At 43.4% G+C, this 23,162-nt stretch overlaps 1 protein-coding gene across 1 annotated transcript in view; it reads left to right on the top strand.

Moving 5' to 3' along the window:
* Positions 1 to 10,586: 10,586 nt before the first annotated feature.
* The window catches only part of RCHY1 (ring finger and CHY zinc finger domain containing 1), a 30,201-nt gene continuing 17,625 nt past the window's right edge, over positions 10,587 to 23,162 (top strand). Inside the window, exons 1-5 of the mRNA XM_075285315.1 lie at positions 10,587 to 10,669; positions 13,013 to 13,132; positions 16,326 to 16,441; positions 18,534 to 18,612; positions 22,492 to 22,536. Of these exons, the coding sequence (XP_075141416.1) occupies positions 10,598 to 10,669; positions 13,013 to 13,132; positions 16,326 to 16,441; positions 18,534 to 18,612; positions 22,492 to 22,536 (432 nt within the window). The 5' untranslated portion in view covers positions 10,587 to 10,597. The remainder of the gene's footprint in view (positions 10,670 to 13,012; positions 13,133 to 16,325; positions 16,442 to 18,533; positions 18,613 to 22,491; positions 22,537 to 23,162) is intronic.

The following is a 23,162-nucleotide window of genomic DNA, read 5'->3' as shown; positions in this document are numbered from 1 at the left end:
AGCTTCCAGGTACCAGGATGCTGCACCGTTACTATCAGGGGAGGGGGGGGGGGGTCAAACTGCGCAAATGCCCAGAGCCCCGGCTCCAAAGGGACCCTGGGATCCACAGCACCAGACCTTTATTTACCTTTAGGCTGTATTCACTGAGTAACGCTGGCGGTTTTTGTGCTTATTTTTGCACGTAGAGCCGCGTTAACGCCGCGTATACGCCGCATTAACGCCGGGCAACGCCACCACAAAATAGTGCGGCGTTAACGCGGCGTACACGCGGCGTTAACGCCGCGCTATGTGCAAAAATAAGCACAAAAAAACGCCAGCGTTACTCAGTGTGAATACAGCCTTATTATTTACCTTGGTTTATTTAGAAAAACAGGAAAATAAATTAACCTTGACTTGATGCAGCACCGCAACTATTCAATTAATAGGACTGGCACAGCAGCGACATCCTCTGTATAGTGGTGGTTCTGGGTAATTGCAGCGCCGATCCTATTTCTTGAATAGTAGCGGTGCGGCATCTTGTCCACAAGCAGCGTTTGGTACCTGGAAGCTGCTAGTACAGCTGATCTGTGTGGGGTTTGGCTGTTGATCCCTGAAAGATATACTGACATAATGATGAGTTGTCCTTTATAGGTTATCAGTATAAAAATCAATTTGGGGCCAGAAAACCCTTTAATTGATGTTATGTTAATTAGGTTAGAAGTCTTTGTGGTGCACGGCTATTGTCTTTGATTTACTATGTAATGTAATGGAGGTAGTCACAGTGTGGAGGTCAGGTACTATCTGTATATAGATGGTGTTGGTCTATACATAATGCATTTTGTTTGGTAATTGTCTGTATAGCAGTAATAATTCTCCCCAGTATAGCAATTCATACATAGCAGTTTCACAACTATACATACATTTACAATTTTTACAATGCTGCTGGAAATGCAGCCCTGACTTATGAAATGACTGAATATGATGGTGCTGGTATGTCAGGATATGGGGGCCCCGCTTTTAATTTTGCCCAGGCCCCATTTTGTCTAAACCCGGCCCTGCCCACAGATTAAAGCTGATCATTGGGGCTCAGAAGCAGGGCACTGTGTTATCAGTTCATACATGGGGGTCCCTTACAATGATAAAGTGCTGACAGCTCTGTTTAATCTATTCTCCAGTACGTTCAGCTCCATATTTCTCAGGTGACATCTATTGTCACTTCTTATTTTATTTTACAGCCTCCTGTCTCTGCTTTGGTCTCACAACCTCACAGTCATCTCCAACTTGTCCAGCCAGGTCACCCCTTCTGTCCGATACTACCAGAGACTACTCGCAGCGCTCAAGGTAATAAATACATCACTCAGGGTATTCCTCTTCTCATGTCACCTGTCCCTAGTACCTGTCACTGAACCAGTAATGTCATACTGATGGTGGTCAGGGTACCCAGGTGCCCCCTGGTCATTGTCATGTTTTAAGAAATTGCAATCTTGAGTGCAAACCCAGACACCTAGTGATGCGAAGGTGAGAGGTTTAACCCCCTTTGGACAAATGCATACCCATGGCAATGAAACTATTATTGTAGGATATTATAAACCTTCTACATAATTTTACATATTTGATCAGAGAATCTTATGTCCATCTACAACTTGGAGTCTTGTTTCCATGCAGAGGGTTGCGGACTGAAATCCTCCACACTGCCACATTCATTTTAAGTAGAAGAAATGTTGACGGATGTTAAATATAAAAAAAAATGGTTGTATGGAACTGTATTTGGTTACACTGTGGGCCTCATACAAACTAGATCAGGCAGAGGAACAACAAGGATAGTATTAAAGGCAGCACTAGTTCACAGAATAGGGCCAGCGTTAGACTACTGTCATGTAATTTTAGGTCTATAGTTCTGTGCTGAATTAATATATCTTCATAGTGGGCTTTATTTTTCTGAGACAGGTCTAATCCTCTGTACAGATACAGGTTTAAAATATAACATACTGGCTGCTTGTAGTCACCACTAGAGGGAGCTTGCTGTATACTGTGTTCCCTGTCGTCCATACCAGCGGCACAATATGGGGTATTTCTGCCCCTGTGTGCTGATAGGACAGGCGGATGTTTATTTAGCCAATAAACGCATGGCTTGCCCTATAAAAGGGCCCAAGCACCTCCCCCTGCGTGTTCTTTTCTGTCCTGTCTGACCGGACAGGTGGTGAGGAGGCCTGTGGCCTCCTGTAGGGGTTGGAAGAAGGTGTTAACCCTTCTTCTTTCCTTCTTTCTCTTTCCCTTTTCTTTCCTCCTGAGAGAAAGATTTAGGTTTTGTCTTACCTGCTCTGCAGGGTGTTCTGATGGTTCAGCTGTGCACAGCTCATTCACTGCCCAGTACGGTAAACTGAGTCCTAGCTCCAGATTTCCTCCGTGTTTAGTGCACAGTCTACAGTGGACCAGGATGTTGATGGGGAAGCCTCCACGTTTGCCTCTGGGGGTCATATCGCCTTCCATGCGGACGCCACAGTGGCCGAACTTATGAGTCAGCAGTGGAAACAACCGGAGAAGGGTCACTCCTTATCCAGGATTTTCAAGACACTGTTTCCAATGGGGCCTCCCCCGAAGGTGGACCTTGCAGTGGCAAAGTGGTCACGAAGAACCCTGGTGCCACTTGAAGAAGGATCAAATCTGCAGGACACCTTGGATCATAGGGCTGACTCTAATCTGCGAAATGTTTATCTCTCTCACACAAAGAGCATCTGCTAACCCCGCTGAAGAGGGCGCCACAGGTGATGACATATCTGAGTTTTGATGACATCACCTGAGGGGTTCCAGGCTGGTTCGAACTTGGGTCATCTCTTTCAGAACCAGCACTTGGCCCTTGGGTTGCTCCGCCTCCTCCCTCCTCTCTGTGCTATAGGGGCTGACTTTACTATAGTTGGGCGATAGGAGGTGGAGGCAGAGGGACTGAGGGGACCAGGTGCTGGTTTCGATCAGGTGACCCAGGGTAGAAACCAGCACAGAACTCCCAGGTCCAGCTTGAAAAAATCCCCAAGGAAAGTAAGTAACATTACTCCTATAATTACTTCATATACAGAGAGAAAAGCAAAATATTAATTGGTTATATATTATATATGGTGAGAGTGACACTGTATATGTAAGTGTTATCTAACCAGGGTATAGAATTGTTCTTTGGGCACTTTTGTTATGGTTACTTGTACACTGTATAACATATGTAGAGCACCAATACAGTGCACCATACAGGACACCTTAGATCATAAGCCTTCTCTGACATTAGAGACTTCTCTGATGATAATATTCTCTGTGTTCCATCAGCCTGGTGACCCCGGAGCAGTGTGAAGTTCCTGGAGCTTGTCTCTTGCTGACCGTGTTTGACTACGATGCTATTCTTTCTAATGAGCTGGAGGGAGAGGCGTTCTTATCTCTTGCAGAAGTTCCGGGGTTAAAAGAAGAGACAAATAATGCCGTGGCTAATATCCCTCAAATACGACTAGCCCTCACCCATCCAAAAATCACTGGTTAGTGTAATTATTTTTTTTTTTTAAACTGTAATTTTTATTGATTATTTTTTCAAATAGAGTAAACAAACCCAAAGAAATGTAGGTATAAGATAATAAAAAACATAGAAAACATTAGAAAGCATTACTGAATTGAATAAAGGAAAAATGGGAGGGAAGGGGGAGGAGTCAGAAACCACGTAGTGCACAGTAATAGTCCCAGGATGACCAGAGGGCCTGGAAAGCATCCATGGTATGATTAAGAGATGTCGTTAAGTACGCCATACTAAGGATATCCTTAATTCTAGCGATAAGGTCGGCTTCCAAGGGTGGAGAGGACCTCTTCCAATGGAGGGCTATGAGCGTTTTAGCTGCGGTGCAAATGTATAAAAACAATTTATAGGTCTGTTTACCTAAATGCTTAGGAGGGAGATTAAGTAAGTAAGTAAATAAGTGGGTCAAGTGGGACTCCCTGGATAAAGAGAGCATTGGTAAGGGAATGAACTTCCAACCAAAAAGGAAGGATAAAGGCACAGTCCCAAAAGATATGGCATAATGTACCTACACTCGACTGGCAGCGCCAGCAGAGGGGAGAAACACTAGGGTTAAGGGAATGGAGCAGTGCAGGGGTATGATACCAGTGCATGAGTATTTTAAACTGAGTCTCACTAAATGAAATACAAGTGGAAGATTTATTGGCGCGAGACCAAATTACCTGCCACTGGCCGGGTGAAATCTGACTAATGCTTCTGACCATTTAGCCATGTACTTGTGAGAGATAGGGGTATTCCCCTCAAAAGAGGAGAGAAGCCTATATATAAATGAAATCGAGCTGGCGGTAGGGGTACCCGCTCTGCAAATCTTCTCGAAGGCAGCAGGCGTGGATACCCGAAGAGAACCAAACTGGGACAAGATAAAATGAGCAATCTGTTGATAGTGAAACCACTCTGAAGCTGGCATCAGCAAGGTGGAGGTAAAATAATCAAAGGGCCTGTGCTCCAAAGTCAATGGGTCAATTAAATCTGCTACATGAAACAGGCCACACGAACTCCAAGGACGCACGGTTAGTGTAATTCTAACAAAGCTGCAACTTCATATATACATATTTACATACATGCAAGCAATAACACCCCAAGGCAATTCATATGATCACTGTTTATTTGCACACTATAGTAAATATCCCTGAATAATCTCATATGCAACTGTAAGCCGATGGTTGGTCAGATAATGGAGGGGGTGCACATCTCACTCAGACTACTCCAGAAAGAATGGTTCTCAGCAGATAATTTTGTCTGCTGAGTGTTATTTCAAAGTTCTGTTTACTGGGCTGAATTTTTAGGAATGGCAGGTAGGTTGGTAGTGGGACCTGTCATTCCACCCCTCTCCAGTCCACACTTTGGGGATGTTCCGGCAGCGACTCAGCTGCAGAGAGTCTGCTCATCAAGGGGGCTTAAGAAGTTGCTCCAGCAGCAGAATTTGGGCAGAGTTTGGCTGGAGAGCTGAAAGAGAGGTCATATTTTTGGAGCTGTGTCCTGAATGATTCTACTGGCTTTTGGATTTCTGTTATTCTATGTGAGGTAACCTATTCTATGTTTAGTTAGAACCTAGCCGGGCAGGTATTTATTTTGGTATTGTTTCCTTTTGTTGCTGCACTATGTTTTTGAGTGAGAATAAAACTCTACCTTTGTTTTGGACTAAAGAAACTGGACTTGTGTGTCTATGCCACCCCACCTAGCAACCAGTCAGCCAGCATGCTGGAGAGTGAGTGTAGAAAACATAGTGAATAAATGTAACTGTAATACTGCATATACACATTCAATAGCTGTCGCTGAACAGGTATTCCTTCCCAGCCCCAAGGACACAAGCACGCTCAGATCAGACCCATGTGCACGTGTTTTGAATGGAAAGAAAGGAATAACTGACTGCCAAAAACTTGTGGCGCCGCTTATCTTCATTGAGAACATAGTATCAGGTATATTGAAGTTCAGCATGCACTATGTAGAGATGGGCAACCCCCTGAAGATTTGTTTCATTTCGAGTTCAGACGGTTCAGCCCAAATATTCAGTCGAATAACTTTACTATAAATCAGAAGTGAAATTATTATATCTGAAGAGACCCCAGAGTCTAATAGATGAAAGCCCAGGGGAGGTGTAAAATATAACCCTAAAAGGGAGCACGCAACACTTATGTATTTGGTTTTTAACACGGTAAGGTAAGCATCACTGATTTCATGATTTAACACTATTTTAGGTTGTTTGTAAAATGTTTCATAGGGTCGGACAACTCCTTAAAGGATTTTACAGGAAAAATGGAAAATCTGGGATCCATGGGTATGGTACAGGAAAAAAAAAGCCATGTTCACATATATAAGTTATACTGACCTTCCCTCATATCTTCTGGGTATCCTCAACACATCTGGGTGCTACTTCTGGGTCCTCTTTTGGCCTCCTGGATGATGTCATATGCCCGGGTCACTAATGACAAAGATAAAAAATGACAAAACACCGAGCAAACCGTAGTGTAGTAATTCTTGGATTATGGTGTGTTTCTAATTAAGCAAAGGAGCTCACCTTGGAGGGTTGTGGGTCTAAGCCACAACGCTGTTTGCAAATGTTAAGCCACAAAATGCTTCTCCTAGGTCGAGGCAGCAATATTCCTCACACCTCGTAGGTGTGAATGATAGGGGTGGAGGACCAACAACTCAAATTCGGTAAGAATCCAGGAGTAAGGAACTGCGCTCTCTTGTTTGGTAAAATAGCAGATTCGATTTTATTCACTTCAAAAAACTCTCACACAACGCGTTTCGGGCGCTATACTACGCCCTTCTTCAGGTGTATTGGTTTCTACAATTAAAATATAGGTACAACACATGTCTAAGCGATATGCATTCAAATACATAAATACATTTAAAAATATAAAACTGCATCTAAAATGCACCAGAAATTGAATAAAACATGACATTTGAAATATAAAAGCACCATTAAAAACTGCAGTTCTATTGATCCACAATCCAGTATACAAATGCCTTTTAACACAATGTCTCAAATGCTCAGCATCCTGTCTAGCTTAGTTGTGAAGCAGCCGCATCGGACGCATTCACCGCTCCAAGCGGTCCGCCTGAGCATCGGGCGGCTTGCGAGAGCGGATGTGTTGCGCATGCGCGCCCATCGGAGCGGGCGCATACGCCGTGCGTTCTCACAGACGCGATCCATCTGTCCGACACGGGCGCACGTGCGCCTTAGAGCGCATGCGCCCGCGCGGGAAGCAGTAGCTTCCCTCTCACCACTCCCACCAATGATATAAATGGTCTTGCTTTCCGCCGGGCTGTCAAGGTATCAGCCCAGCAGCGAGAGGTAAGACTGTCATTTTATTTATTTCCTTTTATTGGTCCTTTCAATGGCATTTGGTTGTGCAGACTGTAGTCTGGGTTCAAGTATAAAGAGTGATGGGGGACAGCTCCTGACCAGAGCATCAAGTTGTACCCATTGCCCTACATTATACAGAGGATGCTGAGCATTTGAGACATTGTGTTAAAAGGCATTTGTATACTGGATTGTGGATCAATAGAACTGCAGTTTTTAACCCCTTCCCGACATGCGCCGTAATAGTACGGCGCATGTCGGGTCTGTAACTATGGCGACCGCCCGGGAGCCGGGCGGCCGTCATAGCCGCCGGGTGTCTACTGCTTTAAGCAGTAGACAAGCGGCTCTAATGCCTCCGATCGGTCTGACGTTGCCATGACAGCCGGGAGCCTTGTACAGGCTCCCAGGCTTGTCTGCAAAGTGTCTCTTTTGCAGGCTGGTCTATGCAGCCTGCAAAAGAAAGGATGCTTTTTTGCAATGCATTAGCATTGTAATGCATTGCATTAGTGATCAGACCCCCTGGGGTTCAACACCCCTAGGGGGTCTAATAAATGCAAAAAAAAAATTAAAAAAAAAGTTTAAAAAAATATAAAAAAAAATTAAAAGTTCAAATCACCCCCCTTTCCCTAGAACACATATAAAAGTAGTTAAAAACTGTGAAACATATACATGTTAGGTATCCCCGCGTCTGAAATCGCCCGCTCTACAAATCTATAAAAATATTTTTCCTGTTCGGTAAACGCCGTAGCAGGAAAAATAGTCAAAAGTGCCAAACCGCCGTTTTTTCACTGTTTTGATTCTGATAAAAATTTGAATAAAAAGTGATCAAAGCAATAACATTTCCCGAAAATGGTAGAACTAAAAAGTATACCTGGCCCCACAAAAAAAGACGCCCTATGCATCCCAGTACACTTACGAATAAAAAAGTTACGGCCGTCGGAATATGGCGACTTTTAGAAAAAAAATTTTTTAACACAGTTTTGGAATTTTTTTAGGGGTCAAAATGTAAATAAAACCATATAAATTTGGTATCCCTGGAACCGTACCGAAACACAGAATATAGGGGACATGTCATTTTGGCTGCACAGTGAACGCCGTAAAACCAAAGCCCGTAAGAAAGTCGCAGAAATGCATTTTTTTTTTCAAATCCACCCCATTCTGAATTTTTTTCCTGCTTGCCAGTACATTATATAGAATAATTAATGGTAGCATCATGAAGAAAAATTTGTCCCGCAAAAATTAAGACCTCATATGGCTCTGGGAGCGGAGAAATAAAAAAGTTATGGGGTTTAGAAGGAGGGGAGTCAAAAACGAAAATCAAAAAATGCCATCGGCGGGAAGGGGTTAATGGTGCTTTTATATTTCAAATGTCATTTTTTATTCAATTTCTGGTGCATTTTAGATGCAGTTTTATATTTTTAAATGTATTTATGTATTTGAATGCATATCGCTTAGACATGTGTTGTACCTATATTTTAATTGTAGAAACCAATACACCTGAAGAAGGGCGTAGTATAGCGCCCGAAACGCGTTGTGTGAGAGTTTTTTGAAGTGAATAAAATTGAATCTGCTATTTACCAAACAAGAGAGCGCAGTTCCTTACTCCTGGATTCTTACCGAATCTGAGTTGTTGGTCCTCCACCCGGGTCACTAATGAGGTTTATCATTGGGCCTAATGGGTGACCCCAGGGTGCATGATGTTACCCAGAGGATGAAAGAGGACACATGATTAGGAGGCTCAGGAGAGATGAGGGAAGGTGAGTATACATATTTGTAATATTTTAAACTTCACCAGTGTTTTCACCTATTATACTCTGGCACCCATGAAATTCATCTCCCATGGACTTCAGGTTCATGGATGATGAACCCCCATAGCTTCTATTTAGGGTCAAACCTGAAACTTTTGGAAAATTCTCCAATAAAATAGCAGGCATGTACCAACGGACCCCACTGACTATATTGGGGTCTGCTGTTTTTTAACGGAAAGCACCAGACAAAAAAAAGTTATGTGGTCAGGACTTTTACGTCCAGGACTACGATGCAAACACTGACAGACACTGTGACACAGATGTGAATGTTTCCTAAGTCAGACCTAAGCACGACCTAAGCACAGGGCTGGCATCAGCACACGGCATAGTCAGGCAAGTGCCGGGGCCCACAGAGCCTCTGGGGGGACCCCCGGCACTTGCCCACCCCAGCACTTGCCTGTCCCGATTTCAGCTAGTCGGACGCCGATGAGCTGAATACATAGGCGATTAAAGCAGGAGCTGTCACAGCTCAGCTCCTGCTTTAACGCTGTGGTCCGGCTTCTGCATTTGTAGGCGCGATGTGATAACGTCACATCGAGCCTACAACTATGTGAGTGGAGTGAGAGCGGAGAGAGGAGCGGCGGGGGAGCGTTGGAAGGTGAGTGTGTTGTTTTGTGTTAAACATTAAGGTGGAACATAATGAAGGGGGCCCATGAAACTGGGGGCAAATAAAGGGGAGGGGAGAACAGCATGACACTGGGGAAGATGAAGGGGGAGGGAAAACAGCATGACACTGGAGCAGATGAAGGGGGGGGGAGAACGGCATGACACTGGGGCAGATGAAGGGGGGGAGAACGGGATGACACTGGGGCAGATGAAGGGGGGGGGAGAACGGCATGACACTGGAGCAGATGAAGAGGGGGGGAGAACAGCATGACACTGGGGAAGATGAAGGGGGGGAGAACGGCATGACACTGAAGCAGATGAAGGGGGGGAGAACGGCATGACACTGGGGCAGATGAAGGGGGGGGAGAACGGCATGACACTGGGGCAGATGAAGGGGGGAGAACGGCATGACAATGGGGAAGATGAAGGGGGGAGAACGGCAAGACACTGGAGAAGATGAAGGGGGGGAGAACGGCATGACACTGGAGAAGATGAAGAGGGGGGGAGAACAGCATGACACTGGGGAAGATGAAGGGGGGGAGAACGGCATGACACTGAAGCAGATGAAGGGGGGGAGAACGGCATGACACTGGGGCAGATGAAGGGGGGGGAGAACGGCATGACACTGGGGCAGATGAAGGGGGGGAGAATGGCATGACACTGGGGCAGATGAAGGGGGGGAGAACGGCATGACACTGGGGCAGATGAAGGGGGGGAGAACGGCATGACACTGGGGCAGATGAAGGGGGGAGAACGGCATGACACTGGGGCAGATGAAGGGGGGAGAACGGCATGACACTGGGGACAGAGATGGAGGGGGGGCATATAATTTATGGGTGACTGTAGGAGGATTATACTGTCTGGGAGCACATGAAAAATGAATGAGAACGGGCGGAATCAACATGAAAGTGGGCGGAGATGAATTTGCCCCTCTTTCTACTCTGCAAAAGTTGGTTGGTATGTATGCAGTAATACTAACACACATTGCCATGCATTTCACCTATATATGTTATTATTGCATTATTGCATGTCTTATACACATAAATATATATATATATATATATATATATATATATATATATATATATATATATAACATGCAAAAAGTGTGACTAGCTAATATCCGTTTCCTGGCACACTCTCATAGCCCGGCCTGAAGCCCGAGACGTGGCCATCTGTATTGTAGCACTGTTTATACGCCATGTTCTGTAGATATCGCTGCTGTGTGACTTCCCGCCATCACACAGGCGCTGACTGAGCCCTAGCAGGGTATATCGGCGGCCAGGACGTGTGCCCGTGTATACACCGCAGTCTCCTCCCCGGTGTTTCCGCTTCCTGCGGTCACACATGGCTGAAGGCTCCGGGGACATGGAGGTGCCAGTCGGCTGTGAGCACTACACGAGAGGCTGCGAGCTAAGGGTGAGGGGCACACGACTCAATATTGGGGGGAGGACATGAGTTAGGGTCTTCTCAGGTGAACTGCTCAGTTACTTCCCTGCCGGTGTCATAGTAGTGAGGTAATAAGGCCATGTATTAGCAGACGAGGACAGCCTGCTCCCTGCACAGTCACCCCTGCTCACTATAGTGGGCTGCTGACAGGAACAGGAATCCCTATTATCAGGTGAAAATGGGGGGCAGTGATCCACCTGCTATGCCAAGATGGTGTCATGAGATTCTGCCTCAAAGTAAAGCAACTATAAAGCAGTATACACGTAGGCTGGGCAGTTTACAAATACGCCAGTTCTGTCCTCCAGGATCAGTCACTGTGATAAATCTGGTGTATTCTCAGACAGCCTAATGCCAGGTTAACACTAGTGTTTTAGTCTCTGTCCCAGATTCTGCTTAAAACCAGCAAAGAGAAGCCCTACAAGGAGGACTTTTCTCTCCAGCAGTTCAGTATAAAATTGGCAAACCCGGGTGACCCCATTATAGTCTATGGGTCTACGTGTAAAGAGGGTTTCCATCTTGTCCCCATGCGAACCCAAAAGATGGAAACCTGAACGTTATTGTGAACTTAGCATATACTTGTACGGCCATAGGGTCATTAAAAAAACAACAGAAGTGCTACAAAGTATGCGAAATAAAGCAAAACAAAAAACATGAATCTGCATTTCATAGATGTGAAAAACTGATCAAGCACGCACAGGACACCACCCAGAAACGTGCAGGGCGGGAGCTGTGCTTGAATATCCTAGAAATAACACATCTTTATGTGCATAAGGCCTTTACTATTAGTAATTCTGAGCCATAGACTTCAATGTGGAGACCTGTGCATGTGTCTGTCCCATACTGGCCAGCTTTTACATATAAACAGATCATGGGATAGGTTAGAATCATCTTATATAATCTTCAGGCCATCTATATTATGGTTCCGCAACTGTGGGTCTATTGTTCCAAACTGTGAATTTGATAGTGACCTTTAATGTAACAAGTTCAGGTGAGGACTTGGAGATGTGATATGGGTGTAGAAATGTATGTATGTATGAAATCGGGCTAAGGGTCCATTCACTCGGAGGCAAATGGTGAGGAATTTGGTGTGGAATTTCAGCGCTGAAAAAAAAGCTTCCCATTGACTTCAATGGGTGGAATGGACCCTTAAGCTGGTCTTACACGACAGTAAATTTAGTCTGCAATTGTGGGTTCTCAATTGCAGACCATTTGCGGACACATTGTATTCAGTGCGGCCTCGTACACCTTTATCCGTGGTGTGCCGTACCGTGACCGACGTCCGCACTGAATACCACAGGTCCGCAAAGACCGTGAATTCATGGCACTGCACGGACTGTCCCATAGAACTCTATGGGCACGTGCAGCTGGACATGGACATCTGCGAAATGACTATTTGGAGTGAAATATTAGAGTTGGTAATCAGCAACGTGCAGACCACAAAACCGCTATGGTCGTGTAAGACCAGCCTTAGGCTAGATTCACACTTGTGCTGGGCTCTCTGTTATTCCAGTTTGCTGTGGGACCCTAATGACAGAGGTCACCACAATCACATGTTGGGTACCAATGATGTGATAGTTGTGACATCACAGGTACTTGTCATGTGACCATAGGGTCAATCAGTGGCTGCAGTGGTCACCTAATTCACTTTACCCCTGACTCGGGGAGTGGGGGCTGAGGACCAGGTGCAGATGTTTATTGCTTTTTTTTTCCCACTCTGTCTGGAAAAGCCCTTTAGTCTGAGACCACAGAATAAAGGTAGTACTTCTGATTCTCCCTTCTGCTAAAAAAATTAGGTACTTTACAGTCCCAGCAAAGTAAATAACCTGTAAATTAAAAGGGTCATCTAGTACATTTTTGTAGCACATAGGAAGACCTAAGTATAACACTGCACATACTTATCTTAACTTGTGGCCAGGGATCCAGTGGGAATTATCTTTGTTGTTATCCCTGCTTGTGCAGGAGGACTGTTTCAGCCTATCATTAGTGGCCGCTGATACTCACTTTGACCAGAGCATCCGTGCTCAGCCACCAATTGGCTCCAGTGCGGGCCACAGGTCATAAAGAGCGGCACCTAATGGACATGTAAGTATATATTTGTTACTAGCCTCTGCCCATGACTTCATCTACACGTAGCTGTAATTTTAGCTCTTTAGTTTCTTGTGTTATCTTGGGCCTCAATTTATTAATAATCTGGACCGTGTCCGAAGGAAAATTGTTGCAGATATATGACGTCATGTTTCCAGACTGTACTGTACTTTCCTGTGTCATGACTGCTATTTTGTACTAAGCATATACTACCATTTCTTCCTCCAGGCTCCTTGCTGTGGTAAATTTTACATTTGTCGTCTTTGCCATGACAACCAGGAATCACATAAGATGGATCGCTTCAAGGTTACGCAAGTCCAGTGTCTGAAGTGCAAGTGTGTTCAAAAGGTACTTGACTTCTACACATCATCCTTATATAACCATATTTACTAGACATCGACTCCTTCACTCTGTTCACACTAGCGCCATGGCTTCTTTTTACATTGGGTCTGTTTTAGTACAGGATAAAGGAAATCCTAATAGACCATTCATTTCTATATGAATCTGTCAGGGTTCACATATTTTTGACTGCATAATAGCCCTGCTAGGAACCGTATATACTCGAGTATAAGCCGAATTTTTCAGCACAGTTTATGTGCTGAAAAAGCCCCCCTCGGCTTATACTCGAGTCAGCAAAAAAAAAAAAAGAAAATTATGGGGGGGGGGAGGGGGGGTGTCTATGACCAGCCAAAAGTATCAATGTATAGAATCTCCCATAAAATAGTGGGGAAAAAAAGAAGCCTTAAAAAAAATTCTAAATCCCTCCTTTCCCTAGAATACATACAAAAGTAGAAAATGACTGTGAAACACATGCACATTAGGTATCCCTGTGTCTGAAAGTGCCCGGTCTACTGAAGGGTATCTTATAGGGTATCTGTAGTGCTCCTGTTCTGTCGGGAAGGGGTTAATAGGAGCACTCCAGATACCCTATATTCAGCCAGACTGAGTTCCAAGTGGGGGGAAAAAAAAACCCAGTCCTCAAGCTCAGGGAAGGGGCAGACAGACAACCAAAACACCCCCTCCCCTTTCCCAGTACTCAGCATCTACTGCACCCAAAAACTCCGACCATTTTACATTTCCAGTAGCTGCTGCATTTCTCCCCCTCGGCTTATACTTGAGTCAATAAGTTTTCCCAGTTTTTTGTGGTAAAATTAGGGGCCTCGGCTTATATTCAGGTCGGCTTATACTCAAGTATATACGGTATGTTATTTTTGCTGGAAACCTCAGTGAAAAATTGAGCTAAGAGCAGAAACATATATACTGGAAGTTACCACTTCTGCTGGCTGTATACGGGTTTAATCCTGCTATAAAGCTCTTTAGTTAAATATCTGCAACATTTTCTGCAGTGGTGTACAGGTAATGATTCTGGTTCATGTTTGTCACAGACACAGAAGCCGAGCCCATCAGCATTTTTTGGAGTGTGAGAGGAAACTTGAGAACCTGTAGTTCTTGTTTTGCTCCCACACAGACATGTAAATGTAGTCCTGGTAAGAGTCCTTTTACAGCAGCAGATGCTCATAATGATTTTTAGTCCAGCAAACGACATTGTACAATTGGTCGATCATTGCTATATTTACATAGGGAAATGGTCAGGCGTAATAGTCATATCATGAGCCTGAAAGCGCTTCCCACCTAAGGGCTCGTTCACATCTGCGCCCGGTCTCCGTTCATACAGGTTTCAGTTTCCTGCACAAAACAGAGCAGGAGACGGAAAGCTGCAGGAGTCTTTCATACCCATTCATTTGAATGGGTTTGAAAGATGTCCGGCCGTGAGCGCCGGTGAGTGTTTTATGCTCTCTGCCATGAAACCGTTTTTTTTTTAACTGGACACAGAGTCGGACATGCAGTACTCTGTGTCCGATTTTAAAAAAAACGGTTTCGCAGCAGAGAGCATAAGGTGCTCAAGGCCGAACCCGGTCTGACAGGATTCTGTTTTCTGCATGCAGAAGACGGAAACCTGAAAACGGAGTCCGGGCGCTAGTGTGAACCCAGCGTCAGACTACACTGCAACTTTTTGTAGCTTTTCTGATTGATTTAGTATTGAGTATTGATCGACAGCTGCAGCCTACAGGATTACATGCAACTTGTTGCATTTATTTGCACTGCCGTCGTACTTCAATAGTTAAAATCAATTTGTAGCTCTACTGACAGCTGCGGCATAGTCCTGTAGGCCATAGTAAAAAAAAAAAAAAAATTGCAGGCCTTACTACAGTAGTTACATAGGCATTCATGTTACCTGCTTCTTTACTTGTGGCGATTGATACTTTCCACAATACACAAGTGACATTTACATAAGTATAACTTTCTGAAAGTGAAAGTAATCCATAAACCAACACGCATCCATGAATCATGAACCTAGCATTTATGCAGGTAATATTTACATATGACTTCTCTTCAGTTCTTAGCTGACACTTATCTGGCAGTGCAGAATATGCTCTGTATGGCCACAAACACTTTTTGGCTGTCTCACTTATGCATAAATGTAAATGTCTGTATGCTGCTGCTGCAAGAAATATATAGGCATGAAGACACTGGAAACACGGACTTCTTATTTTTTATTGTTGAATTGGTTTTATTAGGTCCTCTTATGTTTACTCTAGGGGATGACATACTCTATAGCAGGGGTAGGCAACCTTCGGCACTCCAGCTGTTGTAAAACTATAACATCTAGTATGCATACTTACGCTGCTCTTCTCCCATGGTAGTGAATGGAGCATGTTTGGCGTTGTAGTTTCACAGAAGTTGGAGTGCTGAAGGTTGCTGACCCCTGCTCTATAGTATCAAACCCCACAACATATGCTCACACTGTGTAATGCACATTTTGTTTTGTGTGTTGTCCGCTACTACATGAACTTGTTACTGGCAATAATAAGCATCCTACAATCAACCTGTATCACGAGGTATTTGTTTTTAATGTGAGCTTGTGGATTATATATACCACTATATGGGTGGCATACGTTGGGTAATGTTCCCAGTGCATGGCTGGTCACTTAGACTACAAACACAGTGTGAATGAACTTAGTAGTAGCTATAGTCAAAAGCTTATTACAAAGTACACCAAATTTTGGTTATATGGGTTGATAACTTTTAAGGAGTTCTCCTGGGAGTGCTTCACCATTTACTTTCTCCTTGGAACAATGACTTTTCCAACCCTGGGTCACTTGATTCAAACCCAGCCCCCGTTGCTCCTCTTTCTCCCTCCTGTTCTGTATTCAGTGCTAGTTACTTGTACTATGGGTATTGGCTTTATTATTATAATGATCTATTCTGCCATACCCCATACTATAATTAACTATCGGTGAACACAGGAGAAAATAGAGGAAGAGCAATTTAGGGGCACTGTGCTGGTTGGAATTAGCCTGGAAACCCCTGGTTCATCCAAAAAATACCATGGAGAAAGTATTGAAGCACTCCCTCGAAGCTCTTTTAACCAATGACCTATTGATCTGTGACTAGAGACTAGGTGGGACATCAGTCTTGTTTGCTAAAATATCACACATTTACTGTAAATTTTGGTTGTGATTCCTGTGCTTATTTTCAGGCTCAGCAAACTTGTGAACACTGTAACAATATTTTTGGGGATTATTACTGCAATATATGTCATCTGTATGATAAGGACAAGAAACAGTATCACTGTGATGGCTGTGGTATATGCAGGTATGACCTAATAAAGTATGGTGCAATTACAATTATTTGTCCAGTTTGTGGCAATTTGATGAGCCAAAAGTCTCATATCAATGCAGGCCTTCTCCCTTCTGTTAGATTCATATCTGGCCTAAAAACTGCTGTGTTTTTTCTTCTTCTTGGAGAATGCTATGATAATTTTTGATCATTTCATGGAAAAGCAGATATAGATAGCGAAAAGCTGAAAATAATTTTTCACATCTTGATGGAATAGAACAGCTCAGTTACTTTAATAATAATTTATTACTCTTCTATTTACAAACATTCTTTAACCTTTTAGGGCCTGTTCACACGGGCACAGAGGGAGCGGATTATGGTGCGGAATCCATGTCATAATCCGCCCCCTCACAATGGTGGTCTATGGAGACCGCTAGCCGCTTGCGGAAAAAAGACATGACCTTTCTTGAGACAGATTCCGCCTCAGGAAGTCAATAGAAGTGAATGGGAGGCGGAAACCGCATCACGTTTTTTTGCCAAAAAACGTGACCAAAAACCGCAACACGTTTTTTTTTTTACGGTCCATTCACTGTCCAGGAGGGGAAAACCGCCTGGCTTTTTTCTGAAGCGGTTTTTACTCTGAAGTATTGCTGCATTTTGAAGATTACACTGGGCCAGATTTATCAATTATGTACCAATTAGGTAGACAGTATAAATTTAAAATATTCAAGAATTATCACATCTTTAGACTGTCTAGTCTTAAGTTTATACTGTAACTATTTGTTAGCTTCCCTTCTGCCAGAATTTTGTCTCCGTTCTAGCCCACATTGTTGCATCTTAAAGAAGACCTTTCATGGTCAGGGGCACAAGCAGTTCTATATACTGCTGGAAAGGTGACAATGTGCTGAATTCAGCGCACTGTCGGCTTTCCCGATCTACGCCCCGGGTAAAGAGCTTTTGGTACCGGTACCGTAGCTCTTTACAGTCAGAAGGGCGTTCCTGACAGTCAGTCAGTTACGTCCTCCTTCAAAGCAGCGCCTATCGCGCTGTACTGTGTGGGTGGGGAGGAATGTCTCGAGCACTGTGAGCAGAGGGAGGGGGCGTTCCTCCCCGCTCACATTGTACAGCGCGATAGGCGCTGCTTTGAAGAAGGACGTACCTGACTGACTGTCAGGAACGCCCTTCTGACTGTAAAGAGCTACGGTACCGGGACCGAAAGCTCTTCTCCCGGGGCACAGATCGGGAAAGCCGACAGTGCGCTGAATTCAGCGCACTGTCGCCTTTCCAGCAATATATAGAACTGCCTGTGCCCCAAACCATGAAAGGTCCTCTTTAAGTTTGGATAAGTCAGTCCCTTGTCCCCATATCACATTTAGGGTTTGTTCGCGGATTTTGGCGCGGAATCCGCCTCAAACTCCTCCTGCAAAATAGGCTCCCATTCACTGCAATTCCCATTCATTTCAATGGGAGCCGCTCATTTTTTTCCCCGCTAGCGATTTTTTTCAGCTAGCGGAAAAAAGAAGCGAAATCCACCATCTTCCCACAGCTGACTCAGCAGCACGAGTCTCACTCCTGATTAGGCCCATTCATTCGGGCCTAATCAGGGGTGGGATGCCGCGAAGGGATCCAGATGCATTGATTCGGCATCCTGTTGTGGCCAGCCGCGTGGAGAAATCACACGGCAGAAAATGTTTCCGCCGTGTAAACTAGCTCTTAGCTTAATAAATCTTCCTCACAGTTTGAAAAAGAAAGTCAGGAATGTGAAAGGCTCATTCACACGGGGCAAGTGTGGGCGTATTTTGGCCCGGAATCCACGTCATAATCCACCCCCTCACAATAAAGGTCTATGTAGACCGGCAGCGTTCTTTTTTCCGCTACACTCTTCCATTTTTGCTTTATCTTAATGCCTGTATATAATAGAAAAGAGGGGGAATGTTAATTTAAGAGGAGGCTCCAAAATTAGACATGGGCTATAATTTTGTAGCCTAACCATAAAGAACCATAGATCTGCATATATGATTTTTTTAGGCCTACATGACAAGTTGCTTTTACATATATTCTGTTTCCAATGTAAATGTTTTGTGGTTTCCATTTAGAATATTGTTTTCTGTTTTATATGTTTTTGTAGGATTGGCCCAAAGGAGCTGTTTGAGCATTGTACAAAATGTAATTTATGTCTGCCGTTAAGCTTCAGAGGAAACCATAAGGTGAGAGATCAATATCTATTTCTGTCTATTTAGTGTGTAATAAATATGTTTGATTCATGTGACAATACAGTACTGCTCAGTTATGGATTTCTACTAAACTGGACACAACAATAATAAAGTTAACACTCTTGAACCTGCAAGTGGTGACGTTTATTAGATTAGATTAGTCAAACTTATTTTTAGCCATTGGAGTGTATAAAATATATTTCTTGGTCACCTTTATTTGTAATCTTTCAATCTGTGTTTAAACACAAATATAATATGCATTGTTTGATTTGGGCCCTTTGTAGAAAAACCCTTCGTAGAAATAGAAAAACCATTGCGTAGTGTTGTTTCTCAGGAACTGCAGTGCTGCTCCTATTAAATGAATAGGAGTTGTGCTGCCTATCCACAGATCACATACTGATCCTTTGGATAGGTCATTAGTATGAAAACTCAATTTGGGGCCAAAAAAGCCCCTTGTAGAGAGTATTGTAACATTTTGGCCTTTGCAGAAACGTTGCGAGAAAAAATACTGACATTTACAGTACCTGTAAAGTGGATGGAATTCTGGCTAATCCCAACCACACATTGCAGAAAAAATCTGCAGCAGAAAAGCTCTGTTTTCAAAAATGCTTGCGTTTTTTGTAAATCACAGCATGTCAGTTCTACCTACAGAAACGCTGGCGTTTTCCATATAGGTGTACTGGGGCAGAAAGTTTACTTCTGCTGACTTCCTGTGAAAAACACTGTGGAAAAAAACGAAATGCGCCTCCGCTGTGTTATTTTCTACAGTATTTTTTTGACTGTGTCTCGCTACATGGAGCTTTAGCCTGAATGGAATTTGTCATTAAAAAATGATCTACTCTTTAAATTAAAGGGATTCTATCATTGGGGAAAACTATTTTTTAACTAAGCATATACACTGTCTACCAATAAGTATTTGGACACCCATGCAAATGAAGATATCTGGGGTGTCATGTCTTCCACTGTTAAATATCTTATAGGAAACAGCATTGGCATTAGTTACATGCAAGATGCCACAAAGTGCAGAGTTGTCCGATTTCGAGAAAGGGGTAATTGCTGGGCATCACAGAAATGGTCGATCCTTAAGGGACATAGCAAGCGAACTGAATTACCCAAAATCAACAGTGGCCTATGTGATTACGAAGTGGAAGGTGAACGGTGATTGTTGGAATGTGTCCTGAATTAGCAGACCCCCAAAACTGGAAGATACTAGAGACCGACAGGTGCTGGCCAGAGAAATTCGGAAGAACCGCAGCCAACCGGTGGCTCACATACACCTGGAGTATCAACAGGAATCTGGGAGTATTGTGTCGATCAATACCATCTGTTGGGTTGGGTTCTACCAACTACTTAATATGAATAAATGTTGTTTTTCTATTCTACCACAGAGGTCCAAATACTTATTGGTAGACAGTGTATTTGCATAGCCGTTAGACAGGCTATTCCAGACATACCTTTAATGTATTAATACTCAGTCGTTTTCAAATTAACCCGCTTTTATGGATATGCTAATTAGCCAGCAAGGTGCACTCAGGAAGTTCACTGTATGTAAACAGGTGGAGGTGAGAGCAGGGAGGCTGCTGCTGATGATGAGCGAGTTAAAAATGAGTTTTCCCAGTGATAGAATCCTTTAAAGGGATCTTCCAACCAAAACTCTTGCAGGTCAGTAAAAGCTCAACTGCTGAGGTCTCTTCTGATCAGGACAATGGGGGAGTTTTGGTGATTGGGCAGCGTCCACACAACTCCATTCATTTTAGTTTCCAAGTTTTTTATTGAAATAATGCGGCAACAGAAAACAGACCAGGTAAAAAAGACAGTCACAATACAAGAAAGAAAGCTTAGAGCAATACAAGTATAAAACATGAAAACTATCAGGTACAGTATCTGGAGGCAGTAGATAATCCCTCTATCATTCTCTCAACTATACCCCAAATCAACATTGGGAAATGGGGAGGAGGGTACAGCGTTATAATACAGGTGGAAAGGGAGTGGGTAGAGGGGGTAATCCTACCTGAGAGAAGGAAAGTGAGAAACATACTCAACCCAACCTGAGAATCACAATTGTAAACAGCACCTGGGATGTTGGTCCTATTGAGCCAAGGAGCCCAGACCTTATCAAAAAGCGGGCGGGTATCATAAAGGCATTTATTTTTCATGAAGCATACATCGGGCAATGTGAGAAATGGTTTTCTCCTGTTGTAAACGATGTGGATCCAGGCAGCCAACAAGATGTATTGGAACAATTTAAATTGGGCATATTTGACGTTGGCAGGCTCTAGGTTAAGGAGAAAAATGGGGCTCACAATGGAAAAGACTGTCCAAAAAGTCATTGAGTTATTTTGTGAATGGCTGACCAAAGCCAGCAGGCATCAGGGCAGGACCACCAAATATGGAAAGTTGTGCCTAAAGCATTGCAACGCCTAAAACATAGATGTGAGACTGTGGGGTAAAAAGTATATAAACTTTGGGGAACCAGGTAGGTTCTATGAAGGAAGGTTCCATAACGTTGAACTGCCAATTGCCTTTTCTTATAGAAGTTCAGCAGTCAAGCCTTTGAGCTGGGGTTAGGATAGAGTCAAAGTCTTGTTCCCAGGCTGCCATAACGTCAAGCTTAGTGTCGGGGGGGGGAGTGTTAAGCAAGCCATATATAAATGAAAGAGAACCCTTTTCACACAAAGTCTCTTAAATCTTGTAGGGTAGATCTCTGGATTGAGTAGGAGTGAGGGAATGGAGAAAATGGAAAACTTGTGCAGTCTGAAAATCCTCTGAGGGAGTCGGGGAGAATAAGGTGGTAAAGTATTCTTTGGTGAAAACCCACCGGTAACAGAGGAAATCATCAAGGTGGTGAAACTGAGCGTGCATCCACCAAACAAGCACTTCAGGGAATAGACCAGAGGGGAAGAGAGGGTTAAATAATAATGGTATCAGAGGTGAAACTGGACTTCGCAGTTTATGTTGAAAACGAACCCTTCGCCATGGTTGCAACATGTAAACGGTCACCTTGGCTAAAGCCGGAATAACAAGAGCTGCTGACCTTGGGGCCCAAAGCAGAGCATGTAAAGAAGTCAGAGCTACTTGTGCTGATTCCAATTGCGTCATATGGATAGAGCTAAGCTGGGAAAGCCGAGCTGCACCATAGTATTTGTACTGATAACCCACCCACTCTCTTATGGTAATACATATGTCTTTGTGAATTCATGGTCAATTATACTCACAAATAAAATCAAAGATTCGCTTCTAAAGGTGGTAAGCGAAGCAGAGGTCACTGGAGTTCCGATGATGCGAAAGTAGTATGGAATAAGCGGTAGGTTAACCAATCCAAGAAAGGGTGAGGTAATGCCTCAAGATCTTGTAGAAACTTTGGGATTAGTGTGGCATAGTTCCATTTAAAATGGGTTTCTATTTTATTACAAAGGATAACACCTAGCTAAGGTAAATATTTATCCGTAGACTGGAAGCTGAAATTTAGGGCAATCAGTTTAACAGTGGCTGAGGGGACATTGCAATGGAGAATCTCTGACTTTAAAAGTGTATATATAACGTTTGTCTGTAAAGTGGAACAGATCTCTCCCTTAACATTGGAGTAAATCTTGTCTGCAGAGGGGACAGACCGATCTAGAGTAGCATTAACAGTGAGATTAAAGTCTCCAAGATCCACTTCTTTCATTTTATTGGGAAAGTCCCCCATTCTTCTGACAATTGTGGCCTGAGCATTCGGACCCCTACTAATCTGCAAGTTATACCCTATCCTATACTGCCATCTTGCTGTACTGTTTCTGAAAATGGATTATATCATTTTATACCGACTCCTATCTTTATATTGGTTTGAATTACACATACTCATCATGGTTTGGTTTTGTTTTTTTGCTTTAGTGTATAGAAAACGTGTCAAGGCAAGACTGTCCTATATGTTTAGAGGTGAGTAATGTCAGTAACACATTATTTTACAGACCATTAAAGGGATTCTCAAGGTCTATGCTAATAAAGTTTAGTTGCCATAAGACAAGAAATGTAGGTGTTTGTACTATGTAGGATCAAGCTATCAATCTAAATGATACATACACATGTTACATACATGTATTTATTTCTTGTTCATGAGCATTATTTATGTAGATAAGAGCATAGAAAATGGGCAGGCTCCTTACAGCGGAGGGCATGTTTGCTTGACTTTATCCTGATCAGTTGCATAAAGAATAAAATGTATTTTTGAAGAATTCTGGTATCACTACAATGTTATAAGGACAGCACTGGAAAAGTTATCTGATGCCCTTCCCGGTTCTAAGCTTGGTTTTATTAGCATAAAAATGGTTTGTCAAAAAAGTGTTTTGGCTGAATTGTTGAAACGAGACAGAACCAGCCCAATCCAACATGTAATTGACACAGAGAGGAAGAAAAGCTTCTTGTGTAAGAACATCACCTTTAGGCCCTTGCATATGGACTGAGGAAAGAAGCAATGACTAGTACCAACATTCCTTGGAGTGTCTGTTCCCGATCATTGCCTACTTCTTTGCTGCATTTAAAGGAATAAACCATTAATGGTCCTA

Source organism: Leptodactylus fuscus, chromosome 1, assembly GCF_031893055.1.
Source record: "Leptodactylus fuscus isolate aLepFus1 chromosome 1, aLepFus1.hap2, whole genome shotgun sequence".
In the NCBI taxonomy this organism is placed as follows: domain Eukaryota; kingdom Metazoa; phylum Chordata; class Amphibia; order Anura; family Leptodactylidae; genus Leptodactylus; species Leptodactylus fuscus.
This window is presented reverse-complemented; position numbering and strand designations above follow the sequence as displayed.